General features: G+C 47.2%; 1 protein-coding gene across 1 annotated transcript in view; it reads right to left on the bottom strand.

Annotated features, from left to right (window-relative positions):
- The window catches only part of NOC2L (NOC2 like nucleolar associated transcriptional repressor), a 66,710-nt gene extending 41,681 nt beyond the window's left edge, over positions 1 to 25,029 (bottom strand). The window contains exons 1-11 of the mRNA XM_056865507.1: positions 25,010 to 25,029; positions 22,878 to 23,129; positions 20,266 to 20,440; positions 18,164 to 18,274; positions 16,510 to 16,630; positions 14,080 to 14,170; positions 11,554 to 11,632; positions 10,695 to 10,805; positions 8,474 to 8,587; positions 6,810 to 6,998; positions 1,670 to 1,809 (exon numbers count right to left, since the gene is read on the bottom strand). Coding sequence (XP_056721485.1) covers positions 1,670 to 1,809; positions 6,810 to 6,998; positions 8,474 to 8,587; positions 10,695 to 10,805; positions 11,554 to 11,632; positions 14,080 to 14,170; positions 16,510 to 16,630; positions 18,164 to 18,274; positions 20,266 to 20,440; positions 22,878 to 23,129; positions 25,010 to 25,029 — 1,403 coding nt within the window. The remainder of the gene's footprint in view (positions 1 to 1,669; positions 1,810 to 6,809; positions 6,999 to 8,473; positions 8,588 to 10,694; positions 10,806 to 11,553; positions 11,633 to 14,079; positions 14,171 to 16,509; positions 16,631 to 18,163; positions 18,275 to 20,265; positions 20,441 to 22,877; positions 23,130 to 25,009) is intronic.
- Positions 25,030 to 27,158: the final 2,129 nt, after the last annotated feature.

A 27,158-nucleotide genomic window follows, 5' to 3' on the forward strand; every position in this document is an offset into this window, starting at 1 on the left:
CCTATTTCGTATTTTTCATTATATTGGAATATTTTGGAATTTTACATATACATAATGAATGGTAAACTGCAGTACTGCAGTCCAAGCTCTGCTCATGACCTGAGTTTGATTCCAACGGAAGTGGGTTTCAGGTAGCCGGCTCAAGGTTGACTCAGCCTTCCATCCTTCCGAGGTCGGTAAAATGAGGACCCAGCTTGCTGGGGGTAAAGGGAAGATGACTGGGGAAGGCAATGGCGAACCACCCCGTAAAACAAAGTCTGCCTAGTAAACGTCAGGATGTGACATCACCCCATGGGTCAGGAATGACCCGGTGCTTGCACAGGGGACCTTTTTTGATGAGTTTCCTACTTGGTGGGGGAAAGTGACATCAAGTCGCAGCCAACTTATGGTGAACCCCTCAAGGGGTATTCAAGGCAAGAGAGGTTCAGAGGTGGTTTGTCATTGCCTGCCTCTGTGTAGTAACCCTGGACTTCCTTGGTCTCCCATCCAAGTACTATCCAGGTCCAACTCTGCTTAGCTTTGAAGACAATTCATACTTACATCTTCATACCAGATATGCCAGTTAGAATAACGGTGTTTGCAGCAACATTACTGTTATGATTGTTTACTGCGGGTGCAAAGAATCAGTGGGGCAGGGCAGAGAATAAACCCATGCACCAGGTCCCCTTGCAACAGCCCCACACTAAATGCTGATCTATATGTCACAGTGGCCAGTAAATTCCACTCCTTCCTCATGTTCTCCCACAGACCAGTTGGGCTCCCAGTTCCGGAAAGCCTCCAGGCAGCTGATTTATCTGCCCAGACAGGTGGAAAACTGCCTCGACTTGTCTGCAGGACAATTAAAAGCGCCGCTTAAGTGACAGGAAGACATCTCTCGGGGAGGGGGGGAGAGGTAGACGGGGGAAGGAGAAGAGGCAGGCTCCGGAAATCATTGAAACCCGTTTATCTTCATCAACACTCGGAGGAACCTGGGAGCGCGAGCGGGGTGCCGTTCGGAAACCCAGAATCTGGACATGGTACTAACAGGATTTCCAACGATTGCTGGAGTATACTGCATGCCTATTAACCACCAACAGCTTTGAATCTGCTGTCCTGCGTGTGTTTTTGAAATAACAAGAACTTGAGAAGCCTTCAAACACAGGCAAATTTTATTCAAATAAACGGAGCTTCAGTTCAACTAATCTGCTACAACCTGGAGCCATTATCCATTTCGCAACCGTATGCCTGCAGTGGTTTCCGATTCCTAGTCTTTATGATATGGGGCATGCGCTCAGGTGAATGAGAAAACAAGACATGGGGCCTGCCCCGCCAGCCATTGTAAGGGGGGAAAACAAAATGGGGGCAATCAAAATTTAGAGGGAAAGGGGCAGAAACTCAGAGGGTGTTGCAAACTCAGAGCCAGCGGGGTGTAGTGGTTCAGAGTGGTGGTTCGGAGTGGTAGAGTCTGATCTGGAGAACCGGGTTTGATTCCCCACTCCTCCACATGAGCGGTGGAGTCTGATCTGGAGAACCGGGTTTGATTCCCCACTCCTCCACAAAAGCGGCGGAGGCTCTCTTCCTTGAATCTGCTTAATCTATTATAAAATCATCAGGACTATAGACGCCTCATTCTTTCATCCGCCCCTCTTCCTAGTTAACACTGTGCGATTTTTTTTTAGCATCGACTTACTTAATGCAGCCAATAATGATCTGGGTCAGAGGGTAAATCAAAGGCTCCATGACATCACTGGGGTAGATGGTACTCAGGACCCGGCACCAGAAATGCAGGCAATGGACGTACTGCCAGTTGTAAACGGACTGGTAATTCTCCTGCAGAGAGGCATGAAGAAGCGGTGTTAGTAATTCAAGTTAAACCGAGCTCAGGGCTTCAAAAAGAATCATACAGGCGCTTGCAAACAGCAATGTAGTATTCAATTCATCCCTCCCACACTCCATTCCCAATGGCTTAGACCTCTGCAGGGAGCACGATCCTGCTGTAAAGCTTCACACCTTCGTTCCCATTACCTACAAATATATGGAATGGTGACTGTACAATGAACAAATTGAGAAGAAGAGTTGGTTTTCATATGCCGACTTTCTCTCCCACTTAAGGAAGAATCAAACCAGCTTACAATCACCTTCCCTTCCCCTCCCCACAACAGAAACCCTGTGAGGTAGGTGGAGCTGAGAGAGCTGTTTCTAGCCCAAGTTCACCCAGCTGGCTTGGTGTGTAGGAGCGGGGAAACAAATCCAGTTCACCAGATTAGCATCTGCCACTCATGTGGAGTGGGGAATCAAACCCAGTTCTCCAGATCAGAGTCCATCACTCCCAAACCGCCGCTCTTAACCAGTACACCACGCTAGCTCCCAGCACGGCGGAGGCTAATTTGGAGAACTGGGTTGGATTCCCCACTCCTCCACATGAAGCCTACGGGAGGACCTTGAACCAGTCACACACTCTCTTGCCTAACGCACCTCACAGGGTTGTAGTTGTGAGGATGAAATGAAGGATGGGGGAAGTTGTAAGCCACTTGGTAAACAAAAGCAAACAAATAAATAATAAACAGAGCTTCACTGGTAACTTTATATAATGTTGTGAGCCACTTTAAGTCACCATTGGGGAGAAATATGGGGTGCAAATGAAGTAAATAAAATAAATAAACCATAAACAGAGTTTCATTCTTAGCTCTGTACAAATTATGAAAATTTTCATGCTCTTTCTCATGTTCCACTATTTGGAACTTTCTGCTGTTGTCACACAGAATAATTTTAAATACATGAACACATGAAGCTGCCTTATACTGAATCAGACCCTCAGTCCATCAAAGCCAGTATTGTCTACTCAGACCGGCAGCAGCTCTCCAGGGTCTCAGGCAGGGATCTTTCACAATCACCTACCTGCCTAGTCCCTTTAACTGGAGATGCGGGGGATTGAACCTGGGACCTTCTGCATGCCAAACAGATGTTCTCCAGGGTCTCTCATATCACCCACTTGCTTGGTCCCTTTAACTGGAGATGCCGGAGATTGAACGCAGGACCATCTGCATGCCAAGCAGATGCTCTATCACTAAGCCACGGCCCCTCTCCAACACATGAAGCTGCCTTCTACTGAATCAGACCCTTGGTCTATCAGAGCCAGTATTGTCTAAGACCGGCAGCAGCTCTCCAGGGTCTCAGGCAGGGATCTTTCACAATCACCTACCTGCCTAGTCCCTTTAACTGGAGATGCGGGGGATTGAACCTGGGACCTTCTGCATGCCAAACAGATGTTCTACCACTGAGCCACGGCCCCTTCCCCTTCTAGGAACCAAAAGAACCCAACGATTCTTGTTTTGTTAGCCATACAGAAAGGCAAATCATTGCAGCAAGCAAATTCTCTTTTGCACTTTCGGAAGCTAAGCCATATTGTGGGGCGTTAAAAAACAAAACATTGCCCTGCTCAATCAACGTTTCTGCCACTTGGTGGTGCTGGATCTTTCCCCAACAGGTTTGTTATTTTTTTAAAGAGCAGATAATTCCACAACCTCTGCAAAAGTCTGGGCTTGTTAGGCCCCAACATACATTCCCATTCCTACGACAGCACCTAGTCTGTCAGGTAAAAATGCAGCTGGGGGAGGAGGCCCATTTGGACAACTGTGGCAACTAAGAGCACCTGCTGAGAACACATGAAGCTGCCTTGTACTGAACCAGATCATCGGTCCATCCAAGTCATTATTGTCCACTCAGACAGGCAGGGGCTCTCCCGGGTCTCAGGCAGGGGGTCCTTCACATCACCTACTTGCCTAGTCCCTTGAACTGGAGATGCCGGGGATTGAACCCGGGACCTTCTGCATGCCACTGAACCACGGCCCCTGGAGTACCCTCATAACATGGGAGAAGGATACCCTCCTAGACTATGTGACACTAACTGTAGAATGATAACTTGCAAAGTGATATCTCAACATGTTAACGTAGGAACCTCAGAAAGGCCCTGCTGGATCAGACCCATACCCATCAAGTCCAGCAGTCTGTTCACACAGTGGCCAACCAGGTGCCTCTAGGACAGTGATGGCGAACCTTTTAGAGACCTAGTGCCCAAACTGCAACCCAAAACCCACTTATTTATTGCAAAGTGCCAACACGGCAATTTAACCTGAATACATACCCATCAGGGCTAGTCACCCATGATGGACTTTTCCTCCAGAAATTTGTCCAATCCCCTCTTAAAGGCATCTAGGCTAGATGCCATCACCACATCCTGTGGCAAGGAGTTCCACAGGTTAATTACATGCTGGGTAAGTGGGTGTTCCTCTTTTAGTAGGGGATTTCACTGAAAGGTGGGAGGCGCTGCAAAGCCCATGCTGTGGCTCGAGCTTTCTGCTTCCCTCCAGCTATGCTACGCTGTGAGCTATGCTCCCCTCCAACCCCACCACGGGAATCACCTTCGCCACAGACTCAACAGGCTGCCGTCCGCGCCGCACGCTCACACCGCATGTGAGCCGCCTGGCATGTGAGCCGCCCTGCCACATGTGACAGGGGAGGGAAGCTGCTGGGCAGAGGGGCTGGTGATGTGAGAAATGCGCTCAGGCGTGCGTGGAAAGGGGGAGGGGAGCAGAGCGGCCCCATGTCCCTCTGGCTTGCTAGTAACGAACTCAGGTGAACTCTGTGCTGGGGCGACGGCGCGCGTGCCCACAGAGAGGGCTCTGAGTGCCCCCTCTGGCACGCATGCCATAGGTTCGCCACCACTGCTCTAGGAAGCCCACAAACAAGACGACTGCAGCAGCATTGTCCTGCCTGTGTTCCACAGCACCTGATATAACAGGCAAGCTCCTCTGATCCTGGAGAGAATAGGTATGCATCTATTTTTACTAGTAGCCATGGATAGCCCTCTCCTCCATGAACACGTCCACTCCCCTCTTCAAGCCTTCCAAGTTGGCAGCCATCACCACATCCTGGGGCAGGGAGTTCCACAATTTACCTATGTGTTGTGTGATGAAATCCTTCCTTTTATCGGTTTTGAATCTCTCACCCTCCAGCTTCAGCAGATGACCCCGCATTCTGGTATGATGGGAGAGGGAGAAAAGCTTTTCCCTGTCCACTCTCTCCATACCATGCATAATTTTAGAGACCTCTATCATGTCTCCCCTCAGCTGCCTTCTTTCCAAGCTAAACAGCCCTAAGTGTTTTAACTGCTCCTCATAGGGCAATCACTCCAGTCTCCTTCCTTTACAATGAACTGTATTAAGGTGATTGTAAGCCGGTTTGAGTCTCCCTTCAGTGGTAGAGAAAGTCGGCATATAAAAACCAGCTCTTCTCCTTCTTTTTCTATTCATTCCTTATCAGGACTGCTTGGAAGCAGAAGTGGTCCCTATTTCGTATTTTTCATTATATTGGAATATTTTGGAATTTTACATATACATAATGAATGGTAAACTGCAGTACTGCAGTCCAAGCTCTGCTCACGACCTGAGTTCGATCCTGACGGAAGTTGGTTTCAGGTAGCCGGCTCAAGGTTGACTCGGCCTTCCATCCTTCCGAAGTCGATAAAAGGAGTACCGAGCTTGCTGGGGGTAAAGGGAAGATGACTGGGGAAGGCACTGGCAAACCACCCCATAAAATAAAGTCTGCCTAGTAAATGTCGGGATGTGACGTCAGGAATGACCCGGTGCTTGCGCAGGGGACCTTTACCTTTTAAGGAAAGCATTACGCACGTGATGCTCTTTAAACACTTGCAACAATGCTATATAAATACTAAGCAGTGACCATCACATCTCCCTTCTCGCCCAACATCTCACCGCTGTCTCGCCGTAAGCTAAATGATGTATTGTCACGATCGCAGATTTGTGTTGGCCAGGGCCCAAATAATCTAATCTGCCTCCAGCTTGCTCCAAACCTTCTCTCCAACTGTGGAACTAACTGGATTTGGCCACTGTCTGGCTCACGGCTGAGGGTACGAAAAAGCCAAACCAATCCAATTAAAACCCTAGACTTCGATTATCTCCCCTCGGCTTATGGGCAACGTCTGAGAGTCTTTGGGGGCAGGGGAGGGGATGCTTTAAGTGGTAAGCGACCTCGGCAAGCACGGAGGAGTGTAACCAAACCCCTTAATCTGTGTCAGATTTGTTTCCTTTAAACACCAATAAAGTAGGGGGATTATCAATTTGTCTTGGATTAATTCCAATCAGACTAGTAGAGACCTAATTTAGGGATACAAACCAGGGGGTGGATTTTTCTCCCCCCCCCCCAAAAAAAAACAACCCACCACAGTGATGGTATAGGGAGGACAGGCGGAATCTGATAAAAATGGGACAAATGGCTGGCGGGGAAAAAGGAGACAGGGAGGTGGGGAGACTCTCTAATCTTCTTTCCCACTGGCGGCCTCTTGCTAATAAGATGAAATGCAGATTTGGTATCAGCACAAGGTAGCTGGAGAAGAAAAAGTAGATAAGGGCAGGTTGTTGTGTGAGTTGTATTTACCTCCCGCTGCAGACCCAGACAGATGAGAAAGAAAAAAATGTCAACACCTCTCTCTGAGCATTCTTGGGACCCCATCAGTACCCAGGCCTAGCTTCCCCTTCTGGCAATATGACATCCTAAGAAAAACATTTTAGGTATAGCACACTGGGGATCCTGACCTCTTGTTATAGACCCTAGGTGTCTGTGATAGTACAAGCAGGAAGAGAGGGGAAGCACCCCTTAGAACAGAGGTTCCCAAACTGTGCTCCTTGGAGCGCTTGGTGCTCCGCAAAGCATCTCCTAGTGCTCCATGAAGAGATTGGAAAGAAAAATACAACAGACACGAGGGAGAATCCCAGCAGCCAAGCCCACCCACAACTGTGCTCAAAACACACCTTCTTCTTCACCGTCATGGCACCGCGAAGGTGAATGGCGAGCTGGCGGATGTAGATGAAGGCATGCTGATAGGAGACGCGAGTGTCCAGGGCATACATCTCTGTCAGAGTCCGCTGCATGAAGTTGATCATGGGAAGGACGTTGGGGGAAGTGAACCTGGAGTTCTTCACGTAGGAAATGTACATTTGCTGAAGGGGAAAAAAAAAAGGAGGGGAAAATGTAGAAGAAGAAGAGTTGGTTTTTATTATGCCAACTTTCTCTACCATTTAAGGGAAACTCAAGCCGGTTTACAATCACCTTCCCCTCCCCACAACAGACATCCTGTGAGGTAGGTGGGGCTGAGAGAGCTGTGACTACCCCAAGGTCACCCAGCTGACTTCATGTGGAGGAGTGGGGAAACAAATCCAGTTCACCAGATTAGCCTCCGCCACTCATGTGGAAGAGCGGGGAATCAAACCCGGGTTCTCCAGATCAGAGTCCACCGCTTCAAACCACAGCTCTGAACCACTACACCACACTGGCTCTCTATTATTATTATAATAATGTATTATTTTAAACTATCCATCTTCAAATGTGTGAGTCAGGACCCCACCAATACTCATGCCCATAAATATCTTTTTACAAAACTGATCAAGTTCAAAGATATGAAGAACTTCCAAAGCATGATTCTTTCAGCGCAGAGATCTTCTAAGGAGGGTGAAGTTTCCTTCCTTGCGGTGGGGTTCCTGGGTAACGCGATTTGCAAAGTGGAAACCGCCAATTAAACCCACAGTATAACTGTCTCGTCTTGCTATCGAATACATCTGTGCCAAATTTTAAACTGCCAGTTCTCCAGCTTAAAATTACACTCACTTATATAAAAGACCATAAAATGTTCCCGTCATCCTCTGTGCTCACTTTCAGGAGGCAGGTGAAGAACGTTTTTATGGTCTTTTATATAAATTAGTGTAATTTCTAAACCGGAGAACTGTCAGTTTGAAATTTTGCACAGATGTATTTGATGCCACGATTATACAGTTGTGCTGCAGATCTGATTTGCTGTTTCCGTTTTCCAAAAGCATTCTGTTTTCACATCAAACGTGTATGTACGTAAATGCCGTCAAGTTGCAACCGTCTTATGGTGACCCCAGCAAGGGGCTTTCAAGCCAAGTGAGATGCAGAGGTGGCTTGCCGTTCCCTTCTTCTGCAGTCTTCTTTGGTGGTCTCCCTTCCAAGTGATTTTTTTTTCTACCCTTGCCACGAGAAAATGGAAAAGCCATGGCTCAGCAGCAGCAGAGCATGTACCTTTCGTGCAGAAAGTCCCAGGTTCAATCCCCAACATGAACACGTGAACACATGAAGCTGCCTTATACTGAATCAGACCCTTGGTCCATCAAAATCAGTATTGTCTACGACTGGCAGCTCTCCAGGGTCTCAGGCAGGGGTCTTTCACATCACCTGCTTGCCTAGTCCCTTTAACTGGAGATGCCGGGGATTGAGCCTGGGACCTTCTGCATGCCAAGCAGAGGCTCTACCACTGAGCCACAGCCCCTATTTCCGGCTAAAAGGTTCTTAAGTAATGGGGCTGGGAAAGATCCTTGTCTGAGACCTTGGGAGCATCACCGCCAGTCAGAGCAGAGGATGCCAAGCTAAGTGGAACCGGATTTTGCCGCCCCCATCTTACCTTAAGCACCGGGTTCAAGTAGGTGTCCTTCTTATGCCGGCAAATTTTGTTGAGCACCAGGAAAGCCAGTACTCTCACAGTCTCCTCGCCTGTGCTCCAGAGATGAGTGGCTTGCTGGGAACGAAATGATGAAAAACAGTAACAACAGGCCCGCTTCTTCCAAAGGTTTCATCAGATCCGACGACCTGTATTTATTTGCTTAGGGCATTTATATCTCAGCTGAATGGCTTACCAAACAAACAATAAAAATATAATTTCACCATTTCATCCATTAATGATGCCACCAAATTTTGTTTTTAAAAAACACACACCAAGCAGTTAAAAAATTAATGCTAGACAGTTTTAAAAAATCATACGACAAGAATATTATTAAAAGTCCTACTGAGCCAGACAGACTTCGTCATGAGAACATAAGAAAAGCCCTGCTGGGTCAGACCCAGGCCCATCAAGGCCAGCAGCCTGTTCACACAGCGGCCAACCAGGTGCCTCTAGGAAGCCCACAAACAAGATGACTGCAGCAGCACCATCCTGCCGGTGTTCCACAGCACCTAGTATATTTGACATGCTCCTCTGATCATGGAGAGAATAGGTATGCATCATGATTAGTATCCATTTTAACTAGTAGCCATGAATAGCCCTCTCCTCCATGAACATGTCCACTCCCCTCTTCAAGCCTTCCAAGTTGGCAGCCATCACCACATTTTGGGGCAGGGAGTTCCACAATTTAACTATGCGTGTGTGAAAAAATACTTCCTTTTATCTGTTTTGAATCTCTCACCCTCCAGCTTCAGCAGATGACCCCACGTTCTAGTATTATGAGAGAGGGAGAAAAGCTTCTCCCTGTCCACTCTGTCTCTCTCACGCCTAAAGACATGACATTTCTGAAGTCATGAGGGGGGAAAATGGCTTTTCTGTTCTTTTTACCAGAAAAACGACAACAAAAATATTCCACAGATAGGTGGTATAGAAAAAACAAAACCTGCGGGTTCATAACCTTTGTGCATTTATTGAGCTTAATGTCAGACTCTGTTAAAAGTTCCCCAGCACTGCGCAGAGGCTGTTTTAACATACATAAGAACATAAGAAAGGCCCTGCTGGATCAGAGACCAAGGTCCAGCAGTCTGTTCACACAGTGGCCAACCAGGTGCCTCCAGGAAGCCCACAAACAAGACGACTGCAGCAGCACCATCCTGCCTGTGCTCCACAGAACTTGATATAATAGGCATGCTCCTCTGATCTTGGAGAGAATAGGGATGCATCATAAGAACATAAGAAAGGCCCTGCTGGATCAGACCAAGGCCCATCAAGTCCAGCAGTCTGTTCACACAGTGGCCAACCAGGTGCCTCTAGGACAGGGGTGGGGAACCTTTTTTCTGCCAAGGGCCATTTGGACACTTATAACATCATTTGCGGGCCATACAAATTTATCAACTTAAAAATTAGCCAACCAATATGTTTCTCCATGGCCCGGGTGGGAAAGGGTTAACACAGTTTCTTGGGCGGTCCTAGCAGCTCCATAGCTACCGACTCTTCTGCAAGAGGGAAAAAGACTCCTTTTCTCTGCAAAACAAACTCACATCTGCCTTGAATAGAGGCTATTCCTGTCCGCGGGAGGGGGCTGATCGCCAGTCTTAGATCCTTCTGATCTAGAGATCTGCCAGGACCTATGAAGGGCCAGACCAAATGACTTCGCGGGCCTTAAACGGCCCCCAGGCCCGACGTTCCCCACCCCTGCTCTAGGAAGCCCACAAACAAGACGACTGCAGCAGCACGTCCTGCCTGTGTTCCACAGAACCTAATATCATAGGCATGCTCCTCTGACTAGAGAGAATAGGTATGCAGCATGACTAGCATCCATGATAATAGCCATGAATACTCCTTTCCTCCATGAATCTGTCCACTTCCCTCTTAAAGCCCTCCAAGCTGGCAGCCATCACCACATCCTGGGGCAGGGAGTTCCACAATTTAACTATGCGTTGTGTGAAAAAATACTTCCTTTTATCTGTTTTGAATCTCTCACCCTCTAGCTTCAGCAGATGATCCCGAGTTCTGGTACTGTGGGAGAGGGAGAAAAGCTTCTCCCTGTCCACTCTCTCCAAACCATGCATAATTTTATAGACCTCTATCAGGTCTTCCCTTAGCCGCCTTCTTTCCAAGCTAAACAGCCCTAAGCGTCTTAACCGCTTCCCATAGGACAGTTGCTCTAGTCCCCTGATCATACCTTGAGCAACATCCGGCACTGCTTTGGGAAAGCCAGGTAATAAGGCGCGATGGAGCTGACATGGTGGAGAACAGCGACTCCCACTGAGGCCTCTGTTAAGCAAGACAGGAGCTGCAAAAGATGGAAAATGATGGTAGCCTTAAATACCTGGGCCAGACCCTAATTTGCAAACCTTATCTCCAAGGTACCCATTTTCTTGACTAACACTATTTACAGCGCTAGAAACTGACAACTGGTCCATCAGAAGACCACGATCTACCTTCTGTTCACCATCCCTGACCTAAACAGCGTGGGATCATAATTCCTGTTGTACTATATCTCCCCAGGAAAAAAAGCCATGGAAATAAAGATTCTTGGCAGGGCAGCAGGACTTTGCTCTAGCGACATCCCAGAGTTGCCCCAAAGATGATGATGGCGATGATATTATTATTACTGTTACTATTATTATTATTAATAATAATAAGATGAAGAGTTGGTTTTTATACTTTACCTTTTAAGGAGAATCAAACCAGCCTAAAATCGCCTTCCCTTCCTCTCCCCACAACAGACACCTTGTGAGGTAGGTGGGGCTGAGAGAGGTTGGAGAGAACTGTAACTAACCCAAGGTTACCCAGCTGGCTTCATGTGCAGGAGTGGGGAAACCAACCAGGTTCACCAGATTAAAATCCACCGCTCTTAACCACTACACCACGCTATCTCTCCCAGCTGCCTTTGGTAACCCAGAACCAACAACAAATTACACCTATCACAGAGATAACCTCATAAGTGAGGGATGTCTGATAAACAAGGCGGATGTCTGATAAACCTGGAGTTTAGACTGGGATGGTTCTTTAGACAAGAGTCCAGGAAAATATTTTACCTGGATGGAGCAGCCAAGGTGTGTTTTGATGTCCAGGCGAAGCTTCCCCCAGAGCGGGCTGGAAGAAGGTGCCACCACCCTACAGAACAAAGAAAGGAAACAGGTGACCAGGCTATGTAGAACAAGATGTTACTTGGGAACAGAATGACCCCTGTACACACAGATAAAGTTGTGACTGTTAGTGCACACAAGAGTTCATGATGGAGCTAGGTAAGAATGGAGTTTAGATTTAGGTAAAGAAATCAGCAGAAAGAGAAATGCACCCTTCCATTTTGTTTGTTTGTTTAAATCAAGGTGCTGTGGAGCACAGACAGGATAATGCTGCTGCAGTCGTGTTGTTTGTGGGCTTGCGAGAGGCACCTGGTTGGCCACTGTGTGAACAGACTGCTGGACTTGATGGACTTTGGTCTGCTCCAGCAGGGCTTCTCTTATGTTCCTATGTTCTTAAATCAAGTTTCCAGCCCACAGAGCAGTAAAAAGTGCAAAAAAGTCTGCCTTGGGGTACCCTATTTGGGATAAATTTTTAAATAAATAAAATGTGGCAACATTTCATGTGCCAGACTGAGGTTTAACACAACAGCCAGTGTATTTTTACATACTTCCTTGCCTTTCCCTACGAAATGTTAAGAATAATATGTAAATGCTCAAAATGTGTATAATTTATTCACTTCGTTTGGATCATTGCAGCATTTCTTTTCTTTTTTTGTAAATCAGAATACACTTGGGACGGCCCAGGCTAGCCTGTTCTCGGAAGCTGAGCAGGGTCAGCCCTGGTTAGTATTTGGATGGGAGAACAAGGAAGTCCAGAGTTGCTATGCAGAGGCAGGCAATGGCAAACCACCTCTGTTGGTCTCTTGCCCTGAAAATCTTATGGCTGGGGTGTTAAACATAAGGCCCAGGGGCCACATCCGGCCCCCTGAGAGCTCTTCTCCGGCCTGTGAGCCAGCTGGGATAGCCATACACACCCTGCTCTCAATCTGGGTTGGGGAGGCATGGCCCAGCCCAACCAAGTGACATTTATATCATATCCGGCCCTCATAACAATAGAGTTTGACACCCCCGTCTTACGGGGTTCACCATACGTCAGCTGTGACTTAACAGCACTCTCCACCACCACCAGGCACACCAAAACACGGTGCACATAGTGCATACCTATAGCTTGGATCCTATGACAACTTCCCCCTCATGCTTTTCTCCAGCAGCTGCAGGACTTCCTACGTTGTAGTGCTCGCTTGCTCTGCTGGTAACACTTCTGCATGTTCAAGATCAAGGTTTTCACAAAGAATATACTCATGCATAAGTGCTAGCATGCCCAGGCTAGCCTGATCTCGTCAGATCTCAGAAGCTAAGCAGGGTCAGCCCTGGTTAGTATTTGGATGGGAGACCACCAAGGAATACTAGGGTTGCTGTGCAGAGGAAGGCACTGGCAAACCACCTCTGTTAGTCTCTTGCCATGAAAACCCCAAAAAGGGGTCGCCATAAGTCGCCTGCGACTTGACGGCACTTCACACACACACAAGTGCTAGCATCAGAGGAAGCAGTCACCACAGTGGAGAAAGCCTGCACAGAGGCAGGAAAGAAGCACAAGGGGGATGATCTAGTAGGATCCAAGCCTATGACCTTACAACAACCCTTGAAAGAAGGCTTATCCTTTCCTGCCATCCCTCTCACACTCTGCCTAAATTCATAGTGAGTCACAGAATCAGTATTGCTATCAGATGGCTATTTAGCCTCTACTTAAAAACCGCCAAAGAAGGAGAGCTCACCACCTTCCGAGGGAGCCTGTTCCACTGAGGCACTGCTCTGTCAGGAAGTTCTTCCCAATCGTATCAACTGAGATTCCTTTAATCAAGGGACAGCTCTTACATTGAACCTAACTAGTTATTTTGTCCATCTTGGAGGCCTCTTGTCCAACCTCTAACCCACCCCGACCATATTTAGCTCAGGACTCCTGCCCAGATCACAGGCGAAAGGCCTTGCAGCCGGCAGCCAAGATCACGAGCAAAACTCGGCAAGGCAGAAAGTCCCCCCGCCCCCCATCTCCATACACAATCCCAGCAGGATCGGATGGCAGCACCGAAGAATGCAGCCTAGCCAATGCCTGTGATGAGAAACAAGGGATTAATTGTACCCTTAGCTAGCTCAGCTGCTTGCTTTCATTCCCCGTTTGACCTGCAAGTTCAATGATGACCGGGTCAACTATGAAAAAGCTCTTGGGTGTTTTTTCTGCCTTTGTTTTGTTTTTTGCACATCAGGAGCTGGGTCTGATACCCCGGCATAACTGGGCTAGCCAAAACGCTTGAGAACAGGACCAAAAAGAATTTTTGTATTTAAAAAAGCCCCTTCCATGTACACCATGTAAACCCTTCTCCGGAAAAGGCCGCCTTGATCCCCACACTATATTAGTAAATAGCATTTTTGTTTGTTCAAGCAAGGAATTTTTAAAAGGAAGAGATCCCCACACTATATTAGTAAATAGCATTTTTGTTTGTTCAAGCAAGGAATTTTTAAAAGGAAGAAACTCACTTGGTTTTTTTTCTGGCGCCTTTCACCTGAAGTAGTTTGTGCAGCAAACCAAAGAGGTCGTGAATACAGAAGGACACGAGGGTGTTGAACACTAAACAGCGGAGACAAGAGAGGAGAGGAATTTCTTGGTTCTACCTGGTTACCTTGGAAACTGGGAGCAATCTCCCTTCCCTGTGAGGCCGGTATCAATTATAGATCATAAACACGGCTGCCTGTGTTCCAAACCAGCTGTGAACGTTATCAGGTACAGAATTCTCACTACTTGGGGAAGGGGAAAAAAAACTCAGGTTTAATTTTAAAGAAATAAAGTTCCCAGAGCTGTGTAAATGTGGGGCCCACCACTTACTGCAAGAGGTCTGGGTGAGGACAGGAAGAAAGAGGAGAATGAGATTTTGACTACACAGGATGGGGGGAAAAGAGAGGAAAAAAGAAAGGAGTTTGAAGTCGGGAGGGGGAAAAGGAATCTATGTAGAATAGGGTCATAAGATCTTTCAACAGGAAGCAATTCCAAATTAAATGAGAGTTTGTTTTTATATGCTGACTTTCTCTACCACTTAAGGCAGAATCAAACCAGCTTACAATTGCCTTTCCTTCTCCTCCCCACAACAGACACCTTGTGAGGTAGGTGGGGCTGAGAGAGATCTAAGAGAGCTGTAACTTGCCCAAGGTCACCCAGCTGGCTTTGTATGTAGGGGTGGGGAAACAAATCCAGTTCACCAGACTAGCCTCCGCCGCTCACGTAGAGGAGTGGGGAATCCAACCCGGTTCTCCAGATCAGAGTCCACCGCTCCAAACCACTGCTCTTAACCACTACACCACACTGGCTCTGAGAAGGTACTCTTCAAACACCTTCCCCCTATCATTTAAAAATCGTAATTCAAAACGCCTAATTATGCAGACGAAGGCAATGGCAGACCACCTCTGTCAGTCTCTTGCCTTGAAAACCCAATGGAGTCACCATTAGTCAAATGTGACTTGATGGCACTTTACACACACACAATTATCCAAACGACCACATGAGCCAACTAAGCAGATGTAATTATTATGCCATCAGCACCACTACTATGTACATAAGTGCCATCAAGTCACAACCAATTCATGGCGGCCCCAGCAAGGGGCTTTCAGGGCAAGTCAGAAGCAGAGGTGGTTCACGATTGCCTTCCTCTGCAGTCTTCCTTGGTGATCTCCCATCCAAGTACCAACCCTGCTTAGCTTCTGAGATCAGTGGCACCCAGTTGGCCACTGTGGGAACAGACTGCTGGACTTGATGGGCCTTGGTCTGATCCAGCATGGCCTTTCTTATGTCCCCACCCTTCCTTGAAGGCTTGAAGAGGGGAGTGGACATGTTCATGGAACAGAGGGCTATCCATGGCTACTAGTCATGATGCATACCTATTCTCTCCAGGATCAGAGGAGCATGCCAATTATCTTAGGTGCTGTGGAACACAGGCAGGATGCTACTGCTGCAGTTGTCTTGTTTATGGGCTTCCTAGAGGCCCCTGGTTGGCCACTGTGGGAACAGAATGCTGTACTTGATGGGCCTGGGTCTGATCCAGCATGGCTTTTCTTATGTTCTTATATTCTTATCTGGCCATACTGTGCTGCCTTCCCTCCTCCAGTGCCGATCTTGGCCTCTCAAGTATTAGGACATCCACGTGCGTGGGAAGCCTTGCAAAGTAAGTTTAGAGTGCAACATCCATGCAATAATCAGTGCTCCTTGGGCACCCCCTGCTGGAATGGCTTCTGCACAGCCCGGGGGACTGCGGCACTTATCACATCCTACCTAGTGAAAAAGCACAGGAAAGTTGGAGTTTAAACTCCGCTCCATTTCATGCCAACATCCAAAACTGCTGTACCACTGGTCTACATAGTAGAGGCCACATAGTAGAGGTCTACTCTGGCCAGCAGCAGCAGCTCACTGGGGTCTCAAGGACAAACAAGGACACAGTAAATTAGCAGTGCTCTCAGTATCATTCTCCTGACTGATCTAATTTTCTAGGTGCAGAATGTTTTAATGGTTTGAAGAAGAGTTGGTTTTTATATGGCGACTTTCTCTGCCACTTAAGGCAGAATCAAACTGGCTTACAATCTCCTTCCCTTCCCCTCCTAACAGACACCCTGTGAGGTAGGTGGGGCTGAGAGAGCTGTGACTAGCCCAAGGTCACCCAGCTGGCTTCATCCGCAGGAGTGGGCAAACGAACCCAGTTCACCAGATTAGCCTTCGCCACTCATGTGGAGGGGAAACAAACCTAGTTCTCCTGATCAGAATCCACTGCTCCAAGCCACCGCTCTTAACCACTACACCTATGGTCTGAATGCTGCAATGCAGAAAATCCGGTATGACCTGATCCTGCTGTATGCGTAGATCGGCATTCAGTTACCGCTCTTGGAAAAGGTCCGTGTCCACAGAGGCAGTTTCGTCCCTCTCACCTGCACTGTCGGTGACTTTGAACTTGCCAGGTTCTAATCCTCTAGAGTCCCCCTTGGCAGTCACCACGCAGGCTCTGAAACCCTGGGTGATATTGTGGAAGAGCCTGGGCGTCAACTTCTCCTGGAAGGGGGAAAAAGAAAAGTGACAATGTCTTCCCATCGCATTTGAAGTAAAATGAGGAATTAAAAAAAACCCAAGAACAATTAAGTTGCATCCTAAGGCACTTAAAATGATCCAACAATGCACCCATCTTTGATGCTCCGGATCAGGGGTCCTCAACATGGTGCCTGTGGGCGCTATGGCATCCACCAATACTTCCTGTGGTGCCCTCTGAGCTTTTCAGAAAGTGGATGGGCTCATTGTAAGGAAGGGCTTCTAGCTGGCTGCCCTCATTCAAACGAAAGGGTTTTCCACTAGAGGATCAGGAGGAGGGGTAAGCCCCCGGCTCTTCTTAGTCAACATGTAGTTCCATTCCCCCTTGAGGTTTTCCTTCTTCCCAGGAGGGAGTTATTTCATTTGGCTCCGCCTCCTATGGCAGCCATTTACCATGATTACCACCCTTCTAAAAATTCCAAATGTGCCTGCAGGCTCAGAAAGGTTGGGGACATCTGCTCCAGATACTACAAAAGATTACCAGCTTCTCTAAAGGGGTTTTTCTTACTAATAATTCAGAGACCACATCTAATTGTGTCTTGGAGCTATGCCAGCAAGCATCAGATTCAAATGCCCCCCTGCTCCTTGCTCTCTTTCAAACTTACTGAAACTACAGTTCAGTATTTTCATCCAAAATTGCAAACTACCATTTGCAGTTCCTCGCCAAATTGCAGTTTGAAGGGGAAACACAAACCATACTTGGTTGGTTTCAAAGAAATGGCAAACTACAATTTACTGACAACCAGGAAGTGTGGGAAAGTGCAAGGAGAAAGAGGGGGCATGTGAGCCCCAGGTGTATTCATGTACTGCCAAATCATGACTTTGTGTTATATCCACATTGAGCCAACCCTGGATGTCCCAAAACGTTTCTATCTGACCTTTTCCTGCCATGCAGAAGAGTCCACAGCTATGCAACTTCCCAATTTAATGACAGGCTAACAGAGGATGAATTACAAAAACATGGCTTACTACCCTACTCCACGGATCATACCAGACCTGTTAAGCACCTCCAACAGAGCAATGGAAAGAACAACATACTGTATCCTGTCCACCCACCCTTGGCTTTTAGTTTGATTTGAGATTCTGCTTTAGCCAGAATCTTGAAAATGCAGACAAAAATGAGGGGGGGAGAGTGGGGTGACCTCTGATGGCCGGAAAACGCATGCATAATCAAAAGGAAGCCCCGAAGCAGCCAGTGGGGTGACCGTGGAGAAACGTCCCTGCATAAAAGGCCTTCCATCTATCTCTGTTACAGCAGCAAAAACACAGTATATAGTTGGGTGAAACTCAAGCAAGCAAACACTAGCTTAGGCGGAGTTTGAAGGGGGCCCATTTAACTAGAAGTGCTTTGTTCCAGCCCAAGTTATGTTTTATGGGGGATCTCTCTTGCGGAAAAACCCCAAACAGCTACCATGAGCATTCTCATACATATGAGGGAAGAATCCACACTGCCTTCCGGAGCAGAAGTTTTTAAGTTGAAAACAACCCTCCATCTCATACCTTGGCGGAACTTTTCCAGTGCTCCACCATTTTCATGTTTACAGTGATGAAATCAAGTTTCTTCCGTTTGGCAGTTCCTTCTTCGTCTTCATCCTCGTCGTCGCTTGCTTCCTACAAAAGTTTTTAGATAAAATGTATTTATTTATGAAAAGATACCCAGAAGTACTGTAAGGGCATCCACTTCAGAGAAAAATGTCAGATGTTTTCAAAGCACTGGAGATGGTTTGCAAAAGGAACCACCTCTCACAGTGGGATAGTTCTGCTCTACATCTCACTCCTGGTAAATTTACAGACATTTGATGAATAGCTGGTTTTCATATTCACAATGAAGACTGTTCCGAGACAGACCCCAGGCCGGTCTGTTCGGGCCCACCGCCCTCATTAGGCAGGATACCCCCCCCCCCAAACCCCAAGGTAAAGCGCGACGGAGAGCCAGGGTAAAAGAATAGCGGGGAAACCGCTCTCTTACCAGGACGGCTTGCATCCCCTCCAGGAGACGGGGCAAGGTCCAGGCCCAGAGCGGAGAACCAGGGGGCTTGGAGAAGAAGCATGACCAGCCCTCACCAGGACGCCCCAAGAGGAGGACCCCAGGAAGCCCCGAATGCTGGCAGCAGCTGGCGAAGGAGCCCCAGGATGAGCTGCGCAGGCGGAGTGACGCGGCTGGGCGTTTCCCTCCCCGCCGACCAGCTGAGAGGCGGGAGGGCCCGCCAGGGGCACGGTCGCAGGGTTGGGGAGCCGGCCGGGTCACATGGGGGGAGGGGGATTAGAACCCTAATAAGGGCTCAGGGTGGGGCTAAAGGGGGTTGTTAGGAGCCAGGCCTAAAAAGGCCCAATGAGTGGAGGCCAAGGAGGAGGGACAGTCAGGAGGTCTCATTACTGACACAAGTCAGGATATAGACGCTGGCTTCCACCAGGGGAGAGTGCTGGCATAGTGGACCCTTGCGCCGGTGGAGGACTTTGTCGGCATCCTAAGGCCTTTCAGAGTGGCCCCCGGCACGGCTCAGGAATGCGCTGTAAATGTGGACAAACATGTCACACTTAAACCAGCTCGAAACACAGTTAAGCTACCTTGACCAGTACTCTTAAGAGGTAGCAGAGTGATTCTATAAATAAATACATTAATAATAAACGTTAAATATATCCATGAAAGTAAACAAAGGAATGATCATTCTCCCACAGAGCAAGAGTCAAGTCTAGCAGCACATTAAAGAGCAAGCAGATTTCCAGGGTATACGCTTTCAGGAGTCCAAGCTCCCTTCACCAGATACCTGAAGAAGGGGAGCTTTGACTCTCAAAAGGTCATACCCTGGAAAAACATTTTTTATCTTTAAGGTGCCAATCTTGCTCTTCTACTGCAGACCAACACGGTTACCCACCTGAAACATTCTCCCGTAGATGGCCCGACACAAAAATCTTCGCACTACGCATTTTGACTAAATAATTGTCCTAAATATCATTTCATTTATTCCCAGAAAGAAAAATGTTTCACCAGAGACTTTTGCAATCCTGTACTGGAAATAACTGAGTGGGGGGGGGGGGAAGTCCTCAGAGAAAAAAAGCAATATTCCTTCCTCACCCTACTTCATATCTCCCAGAATGAGATGGGGAGGAGAATGAGATAATCCAGCAGAGGAAGGAGGGAGGGGGGAGGAGGAGAAGAATTAGTTTTTATATGCCGACTTTCTCTACCATTTAAGGAAGAATCAAACCAGCTTACAATCCCCTTCCCTTCCCCTCAACAGACACCCTGTGAGGTAGGTGGGGCTGAGAGAGCTGTGAATAGCTCAAGGTCACCCAGCTGGCTTTGTGTGTAGGAGTAGGGAAACCAACCCAGTTCACCAGATTAGTGCCCCGCTGCTCACGTGGAGGAGTGGGGAATCAAACCCGGTTCTCCAGATTAGAGTCCGCCGCTCCAAACCACTGCTCTTAACCAAAGCCATCTCTACCAGCATCCCCGAAGGAGCCATCACTGGTTTCCTAACTAAGCAACCTTAGGGCCTGCAGTTCTGTGAAGAAAAACATGACAGACTTTTTTTCCAGAGCCAAAATATCATTTTCTTTTCACAAGTAAGGAAGGCCTAAAAACCATCCAGTCCCAGTACCTCCAGTTTGTCAGGCAACACATGAAGTTCTTCCTCTTCGTCAGAACTGTCAGAGTCATCAAAATTAAGCAGCATCTGGTCATTTTCTTCCAAGAACTTGTAAAATTCCGGATCTCGGTCCTTCAGCCGGGAGAGCTGGTCTTTGTGTTCTGACGCTTTACCCTTCTTTGGTTTCCTGAAGGAGAACTTTTTTTAATCTATATGGGAATGAACTGTTTCTTCACATTCTACCTTCACAGAACCTTTCCCAAATTAATGCCTGCTGAAGACGCTGTGCGCAACAGCCATGGTAACTCTGCACATTGCAGAGGATTGGGAACAGACCACCGCTCAGAAGAAGAGTTGGTTTTTATATGCCGACTTTCTCTCCCACTTAAGGAAGAATCAAACCAGCTTACAATCGCCTTCCCTTCCCCACCCCACAACAGACACCCTGTGAGGTAGGTGGTGTTGAGAGAGCTCTAAGAGAGCTGTGACCAGCCCAAGGACACCCAGTTGGCTTCGTGTGGAGGAGTGGGGAAACAAATCCAGTTCACCAGATTAGCCTCCACCGCTCATGTGGAGGAGTGGGGAATCAAACCAGGATCTCCAGATCAGACTCCACTGCTCCAAACACCGCTCTTAACCACTACACCACACTGGCTCTCAGTGGTAGAACATCTGCTTTGCATGTGGAATGTCCAAGTTTCAATCCCAGGCATCTCCAGTTAAGAGGACCATATAGGACGTGAGGTGACAGACCCCTGCTTGAGACCCTGTAGAGCTGTTGCCAGTCACAACAGACAATACTGACCTTGACAGATCAACGGTCTTACTCAGGATAAGACAGCGTCATGCGTGTTCATGTCCTAAAGTGTTGGGCTTCACAGTACGTTCAGTCGCTCAACTTTCTACAGCAGTGACACAAACTCCGTGGCTCTATGGCATACTCCGTATGGCTCTTCAGAGCGCTGTTCCCCAGTGTGGCACCTGCCCCACATTTCAAGGAAGCAGGCAAGGCCCTTGCCCGGTGGGGCTTGCGGCTGGCAGATGGTTCCCACCCTGAAACAGCCACCATTGGAGGGCCAGGTAATCTGCGAGCCTGCATAAGGTGTAGGCCTCGTTCCAGAGATGGAAGTCTATATGGCTCTTTCAATTGATAGTAATGCAAACATGGCTCTTCGTGACTCAAGGAGAGAATACCTCCACTCTAGAGCCAAGTTAACCTGGGTCAGCTCCTACTTTCAAAGGGCAAGGCTCAAACAATTCACTTCAACTTCCACAAATCATTCAAAACACTGAACTCTCCATATTCAACACCATGACAAATATTTCAAAAACAATATCATGATTTCCTCTTCTATGTGGAAGTGGGGATGGAAAGACTGACACCTTTTTTCTCCCTGGCAGGGTTCTTATACCTTTTTTTAGTAGTTGCATGACAGAAACTCAGTCGACAAAGTTTTCCTTTGGGGAGGGGCCGTGGCTCAGTGGTAGAGCATCTGCTTGGCATGTAGAAGGTACCAGGTTCAATCCCCGGCATCTCTAGTTAAAGGGACTAGGCAAGTAGGTGCTGTGAATAGACCTCTGCCTGAGACCTTGGAGAGCCGCTGCCAGTCTGAGTAGACAATACTGACTTTGATGGACCAAGGGTCTGATTCGGTATAAGGCAGCTTCATGTGTGTTCATGTGTGTTCCTTCTACCGCCGCACCAGAAAAAGTTGTATTTCTTTCTATAGTAGGTGCCACTGGACTCCCGTTTTATTTTGCTGCCACAGACTAACCCAGCTACCCCTCTGGAATTATCTCTTTCTTTCTGCCGTGATACTTTTTAAAGCCCCAGGATCAGAAAGGAGTATTATGTAACAGCTTCAAGAAACACTGTGAAATTTTGAAAGTTGCTGCCGTAAAGTGGTCCTAAAGAGAGTTACTCCAGTATAAGCCCATTCATTTCACTGAGCTTAGATTGGAATAGCTTTGCATAGGATGGCACTTAGTCATCTTTTCAGGGAATTCTTGCTCCTGATTTGCACTGACGGCCTCTGGGGCATGTATCAGAATGCATATTTGGCTCACCCAGCTCAAGAACAAGAATCAATAAACAGGGCTTGGCCTTGGTTAAAGAAAACCTCTCCGATCTACAAGGAATTAAGTAACTACCACCTGGTCTCAAATCCTGTCATTCTTGGATGAAGAGCACCAATAAACGGTGATGTCTCAACTCCAGGCATTTCTGGACAACAATCGTGACTATTTCCAATGAGGTTAGAATCATAGAGTTGGAAGGGACCACCAGGGTCATCTAGTCCAACCCCCTGCACAATGCAGGTTAGTGGACTGAAACCAATGATCTATGCTAGGCAACAGACGGGGGACCACATCCACTTTGGACTTTAGATACCGTTCACCAAGGTAACCTTCCAGACGACCTGGCAGGTATCGGAGTAGGATCCGCAGCAACACGATTAATTGTGGTTCAAAGCTGTCTCTGAGCAAAGCTCACCTGCAATCACTGATCTCATTCAGCAGCCCCTGATAAGTTTCGGAAGCATCTCAGAGGGATCTAAAACACAGTCTGAAAACCACTAAGCTAAACAAAGCATTACAATCCCTAGTGACCTTCCTTCTCTTACTTTTCAGTAGATTTAGATTTTAGTGCTGCTTTCTTCTTGCCGCTTGCCTTTCCATTCTGACTTTGCTTCTTTCCCGTCTCTTCTTCACCGGAATCCGCAGCATCCCCTCCCGAATCCCCGTCCACTTCGGAATCAAACCCAGAGGTAAGGAATTCATCAACACTCAGCTCAGCAAGTTTTCTGGTTCCAGAAAGGAACGGGGCAAGGGAGAGAAACAAATGAGACAGATTTAGGGAGTTGCTGACATAAGAGCTGGAAAGTAAATCAGTGAAAATAACCGAGATGTTATTTTCAGTCAACAACATTTTTATAGTGCAATTCAAGAATTACAAACAGCTTCATATGTTATCTTCTATCAACAGAACCACCCTAAAAAAATCATTTTTAAATTTCCAGAATCTAGTTTCTCAGTATCAGGCTTTTTGTATGGCTGAATAAATATTTATTTCATTGTGTACTGTGTGTGTGTGTGTGGGGGGGTGTCTTTTGAAAACCATCTTATACATCCTTATACCAAAGCAATTTGCACTAAGACAAGTAATCTGCAATTTGGGTTATGACCCTCATTCAATACAATCATAGCTGTTGCTAAGAAATATTATCATCATAGTTATTAAATGTTCCATCTACATGGGAGAGCAACCAGCCCCGCTTTAAATTTAAAACACTGGCCATTTATGCATAGGAGGCTGTGCCTTGGATTTGTCGCTCTCTAGATGCACATTTCCCCCATCCGAATTCTCAGAACTCTGCATGGGGGCTTATTGTTGAGTTGTGAGAATTTGGATGGGGAAAATGTGCATCAAGAGAGCGGCAAAAACCTCCCATGCATAAATGGCCACTGATTCTCAACACAAGCATCTTAAACTTTCAGGTAAAAGGACATTAGCAGTTTCTTCAGTATTATACAGAACAATCTTAGGAGTCCTTCAGTGTTCCTCCTCTGAAGACGCCTGCCACAGCTGCTGGCGAAACGTCAGGAAAGAAAATACCAAGACCACGGTCACACAGCCCGGATAACCTACAAGGACCAATCTTAGGACTGTTTACTCAGAAATAAATCTCTCCGAGTTCAATGGGACTTCTTCCCAAATTCCAGGGATGCCAAGTCCCCCCCTGGCCACCAGTGTGGGAGGGAGAGGGGGGGAGGGTCGCCAGATTCAGGTTTGGAACCTATTATATTAGGGGGGGGCTTCCTAGAGGCACCTGGTTGGCCACGGTGTGAACAGACTGTTGGACTTGATGGGCCTGGGTCTGATCCAGCAGGGCTTTTCTTATGTTCTTAAGCATCCCCAGTGAATCAGGGAGTTTCCGAGCCTCTGAAAAGGCAGCCTTTTTGCAGTTTACTTGGAGGAGGTGGGCCAGCTCTTCAAGGGACTGCTCCCTGTCTGTGTGCTTTTGCAAAGCTGGGTATTCCTCCCTGCCTTTCTTCAACAGCTCCCTGCCAGGAACTGCCATCCAGGCTCTCTCTGCACATTCACGAGCATTGTCTTCCTGCACATTTCATGAAGGTTTCACTCCCTCTTTTGTGCTTCGCTTTGAGGGAAGGGGTCAGATGGGAGGGCGGGGACCTCAGTGGGGTGCAATGTCACAGAGCCCACCCTCCAAAGCACTGGTTCCCAACCAGGGGTCCATGGACCCCCAGGGGTCCGCGAGAACTAAATTAAGGTCCGCGAAACAAAGTTATAAACCCATAATAAATTAATATTTTCAATTAAAAGTTTTCTATTATAAAAATATATATTCAAATATTATTCTAACTTTAATGTTTAACTAACAGTTATGATTAAAGTTTATTTTCAAATTCTCTGAATTTTTATTTTGAACCTTGGGGTCCCTGCGCCGAACAAAAATGTCCTAGTGGTCCCTGGTCAAAAAAAGGTTGGGAACCACTGCTCCAAAGCATCTATTTTCTCCAGGGGAACTGACCTCCAGCCTGGAGATGAGCTTTAATTGCAGGGGATTCCCAGGTCCCACACACTGGGTTGCATAATGCCCTTTCTCCCTTTGGTGCGCGGTGGGTTTTTTTAATGCAGAACCCTTCCCCAGATTGCATTAGCATTGCATTCTGCACGGGCGCTTGCATCGGTGTCGGGGAGGAAGGGAGGCCCGCCCTTCCAAAGCCCGCTTACCTCTTGGCGGAGGCGGCCATGCTTGCTCCGCTCCTTCCAGCTGCGACAACGTGGTCCCAGGCGCTTCCTCTCCCAGAATGCAACAGTCGCGAGAGTAGCCCAAGCGAAAGCCGGGCCAGGTTGATTCTGTGGTTCACAGGCAGCGGCTGGGAGGAAAAGCCGCGGGGCAAAGCGGTAGGGCGCGTTTATACTAAGAATTATGCCTTTGGCTGGCTGGCTGTTGCAGTGGCTCTTCTGTTTCTCTGGCCATTGATGCATGGAAGGTTTTGCCTTGCATTGGCCTCTCTATAGACCAGTGGTTCCCAACCTTTTTTTGACCAGGGACCACTAGGACTTTTTTGTTCGGTGCAGGGACCCCAAGGTTCAAAATAAAAATTCAGAGAATTTGAAAATAAACTTTAATCATAACTGTTAGTTAAACATTAAACTTAGAATAATATTTGAATATATATATATATTAATAGAGAACTTTTAATTGAAAATATTAATTTATTATGGGTTTATAAGTTTGTTTCGCGGACCTTAATTTAGTTCTCGCGGACCCCTGGGGGTCCACGGACCCCCAGTTGGGAACCAGTGCTATAGATGCATGGTCGACTCATGGCGACCCTGTGAATGAAATAGTAGAAAAGGGCAAGAGTCCAATAGCACCTTAAGGACTAACAAAAATATTTTCTGGTAGGGTATGAGCTTTCGGGAGCCACAGCTCACTTCTTCTGAATGAATGAAATAGTAGAAAAGGGCAAGAGTCCAGTAGCACCTTACAGACTAACAAAAATATTTTCTGGTAGGGTATGAGCTTTCATGAGCCACAGGCTCATGAAAGCTCATACCCTACCAGAAAATATTTTTGTTAGTCTGTAAGGTGCTACTGGACTCTTGCCCTTTTCTACTATTTCATTCATTCATTCATTTTCTACTATTTCATTCAGAAGTGAGCTGTGGCCCACGAAAGCTCATACCCTACCAGAAAATATTTTTGTTAGTCTATAAGGGCTACTGGACTCTTGCCCTTTTCTACTATTTCATTAATTCATTCTACTATTTCATTCATTTTCTACTATTTCATTCAGAAGTGAGCTGTGGCTCACGAAAGCTCATACCCTACCAGAAAATATTTTTGTTAGTCTTTAAGGTGCTACTGGACTCTTGCCCTTTTCTACTACTGCAGACAGACTAACACGGCTACCCACTGTGAACTATGAATTAAAGTCCTCCAAAAGTCAAAAAGTCGCCATGAGTCAAAAGCGACGGCACTTAACACACACACATAGATGCATATTTTTCCCATCCGCATTCTCAAAACTCTACACAGGGGCTTATTTTTTAGTTTTAAGAATTTGGATGGGGAAAATGTGCATCTAGAGAGCAGCACGTCATGAGTCGACAAGAGTCACTGGAAAAGACAGTCGTGCTAGGAAAAGGTGAGGGCAGCAGGAAAAGAGGCAGACCCAACAAGAGATGGATGGACTCAATAAAGGAAGCCACAGCCTTCAGTTTGCAAGATCTGAGCAAGGCTGTCAAAGATAGGACATTTTGGAGGACTTTCATTCATAGGGTCACCATGAGTCGGAAGCGACTTGACGGCGCTTAACACACACACATGCACAGAGAGCAGCAAATCCAAGGCAAACTCCCCCATGCATAAATCCTGTTTGCAATCCTTCCTCGCCTCGAAATATTTAGAGTGGTGAGCAAAAAAAGGAAGGGAAACCTGCGTTTCCGGCATTGGTTTTAGCTTCAAACCGATGAGTTTGTACCTCTGACCAGGGCGCCCCAAAGACTGAGCTTTAAAGGTCTGCATTGCAAGCAAGGTTGCCAACTGTTTGGAGGGAAAGATGCTGTGTTACTTTAGTAGAGGCTTAATGGCATATTATATACCAGGCGATGTTCTTGATCTCCACGTTATGAAAAGTTTCAACTGCCTATTTCCATGCATTAAGTCTCCATTAAAAGGACAGGGGCTTATCAAATGACAGTTTGGAAACCTGCACAGTATCGCAGGAGGGAATGATTTGAAAATCTGATGTAATCCACAGTAGCTCCTCCTCAAACTCTGTAACTCTTGAACAGAATAATTCCTCACACACACCCATCCCCTTAGCCTTTCAGTCCTTATCAGTGCATCCACCCCCCTTGGGTTAATTTA

This window comes from Euleptes europaea, chromosome 19, assembly GCF_029931775.1.
Source record: "Euleptes europaea isolate rEulEur1 chromosome 19, rEulEur1.hap1, whole genome shotgun sequence".
Lineage (NCBI taxonomy): Eukaryota > Metazoa > Chordata > Lepidosauria > Squamata > Sphaerodactylidae > Euleptes > Euleptes europaea.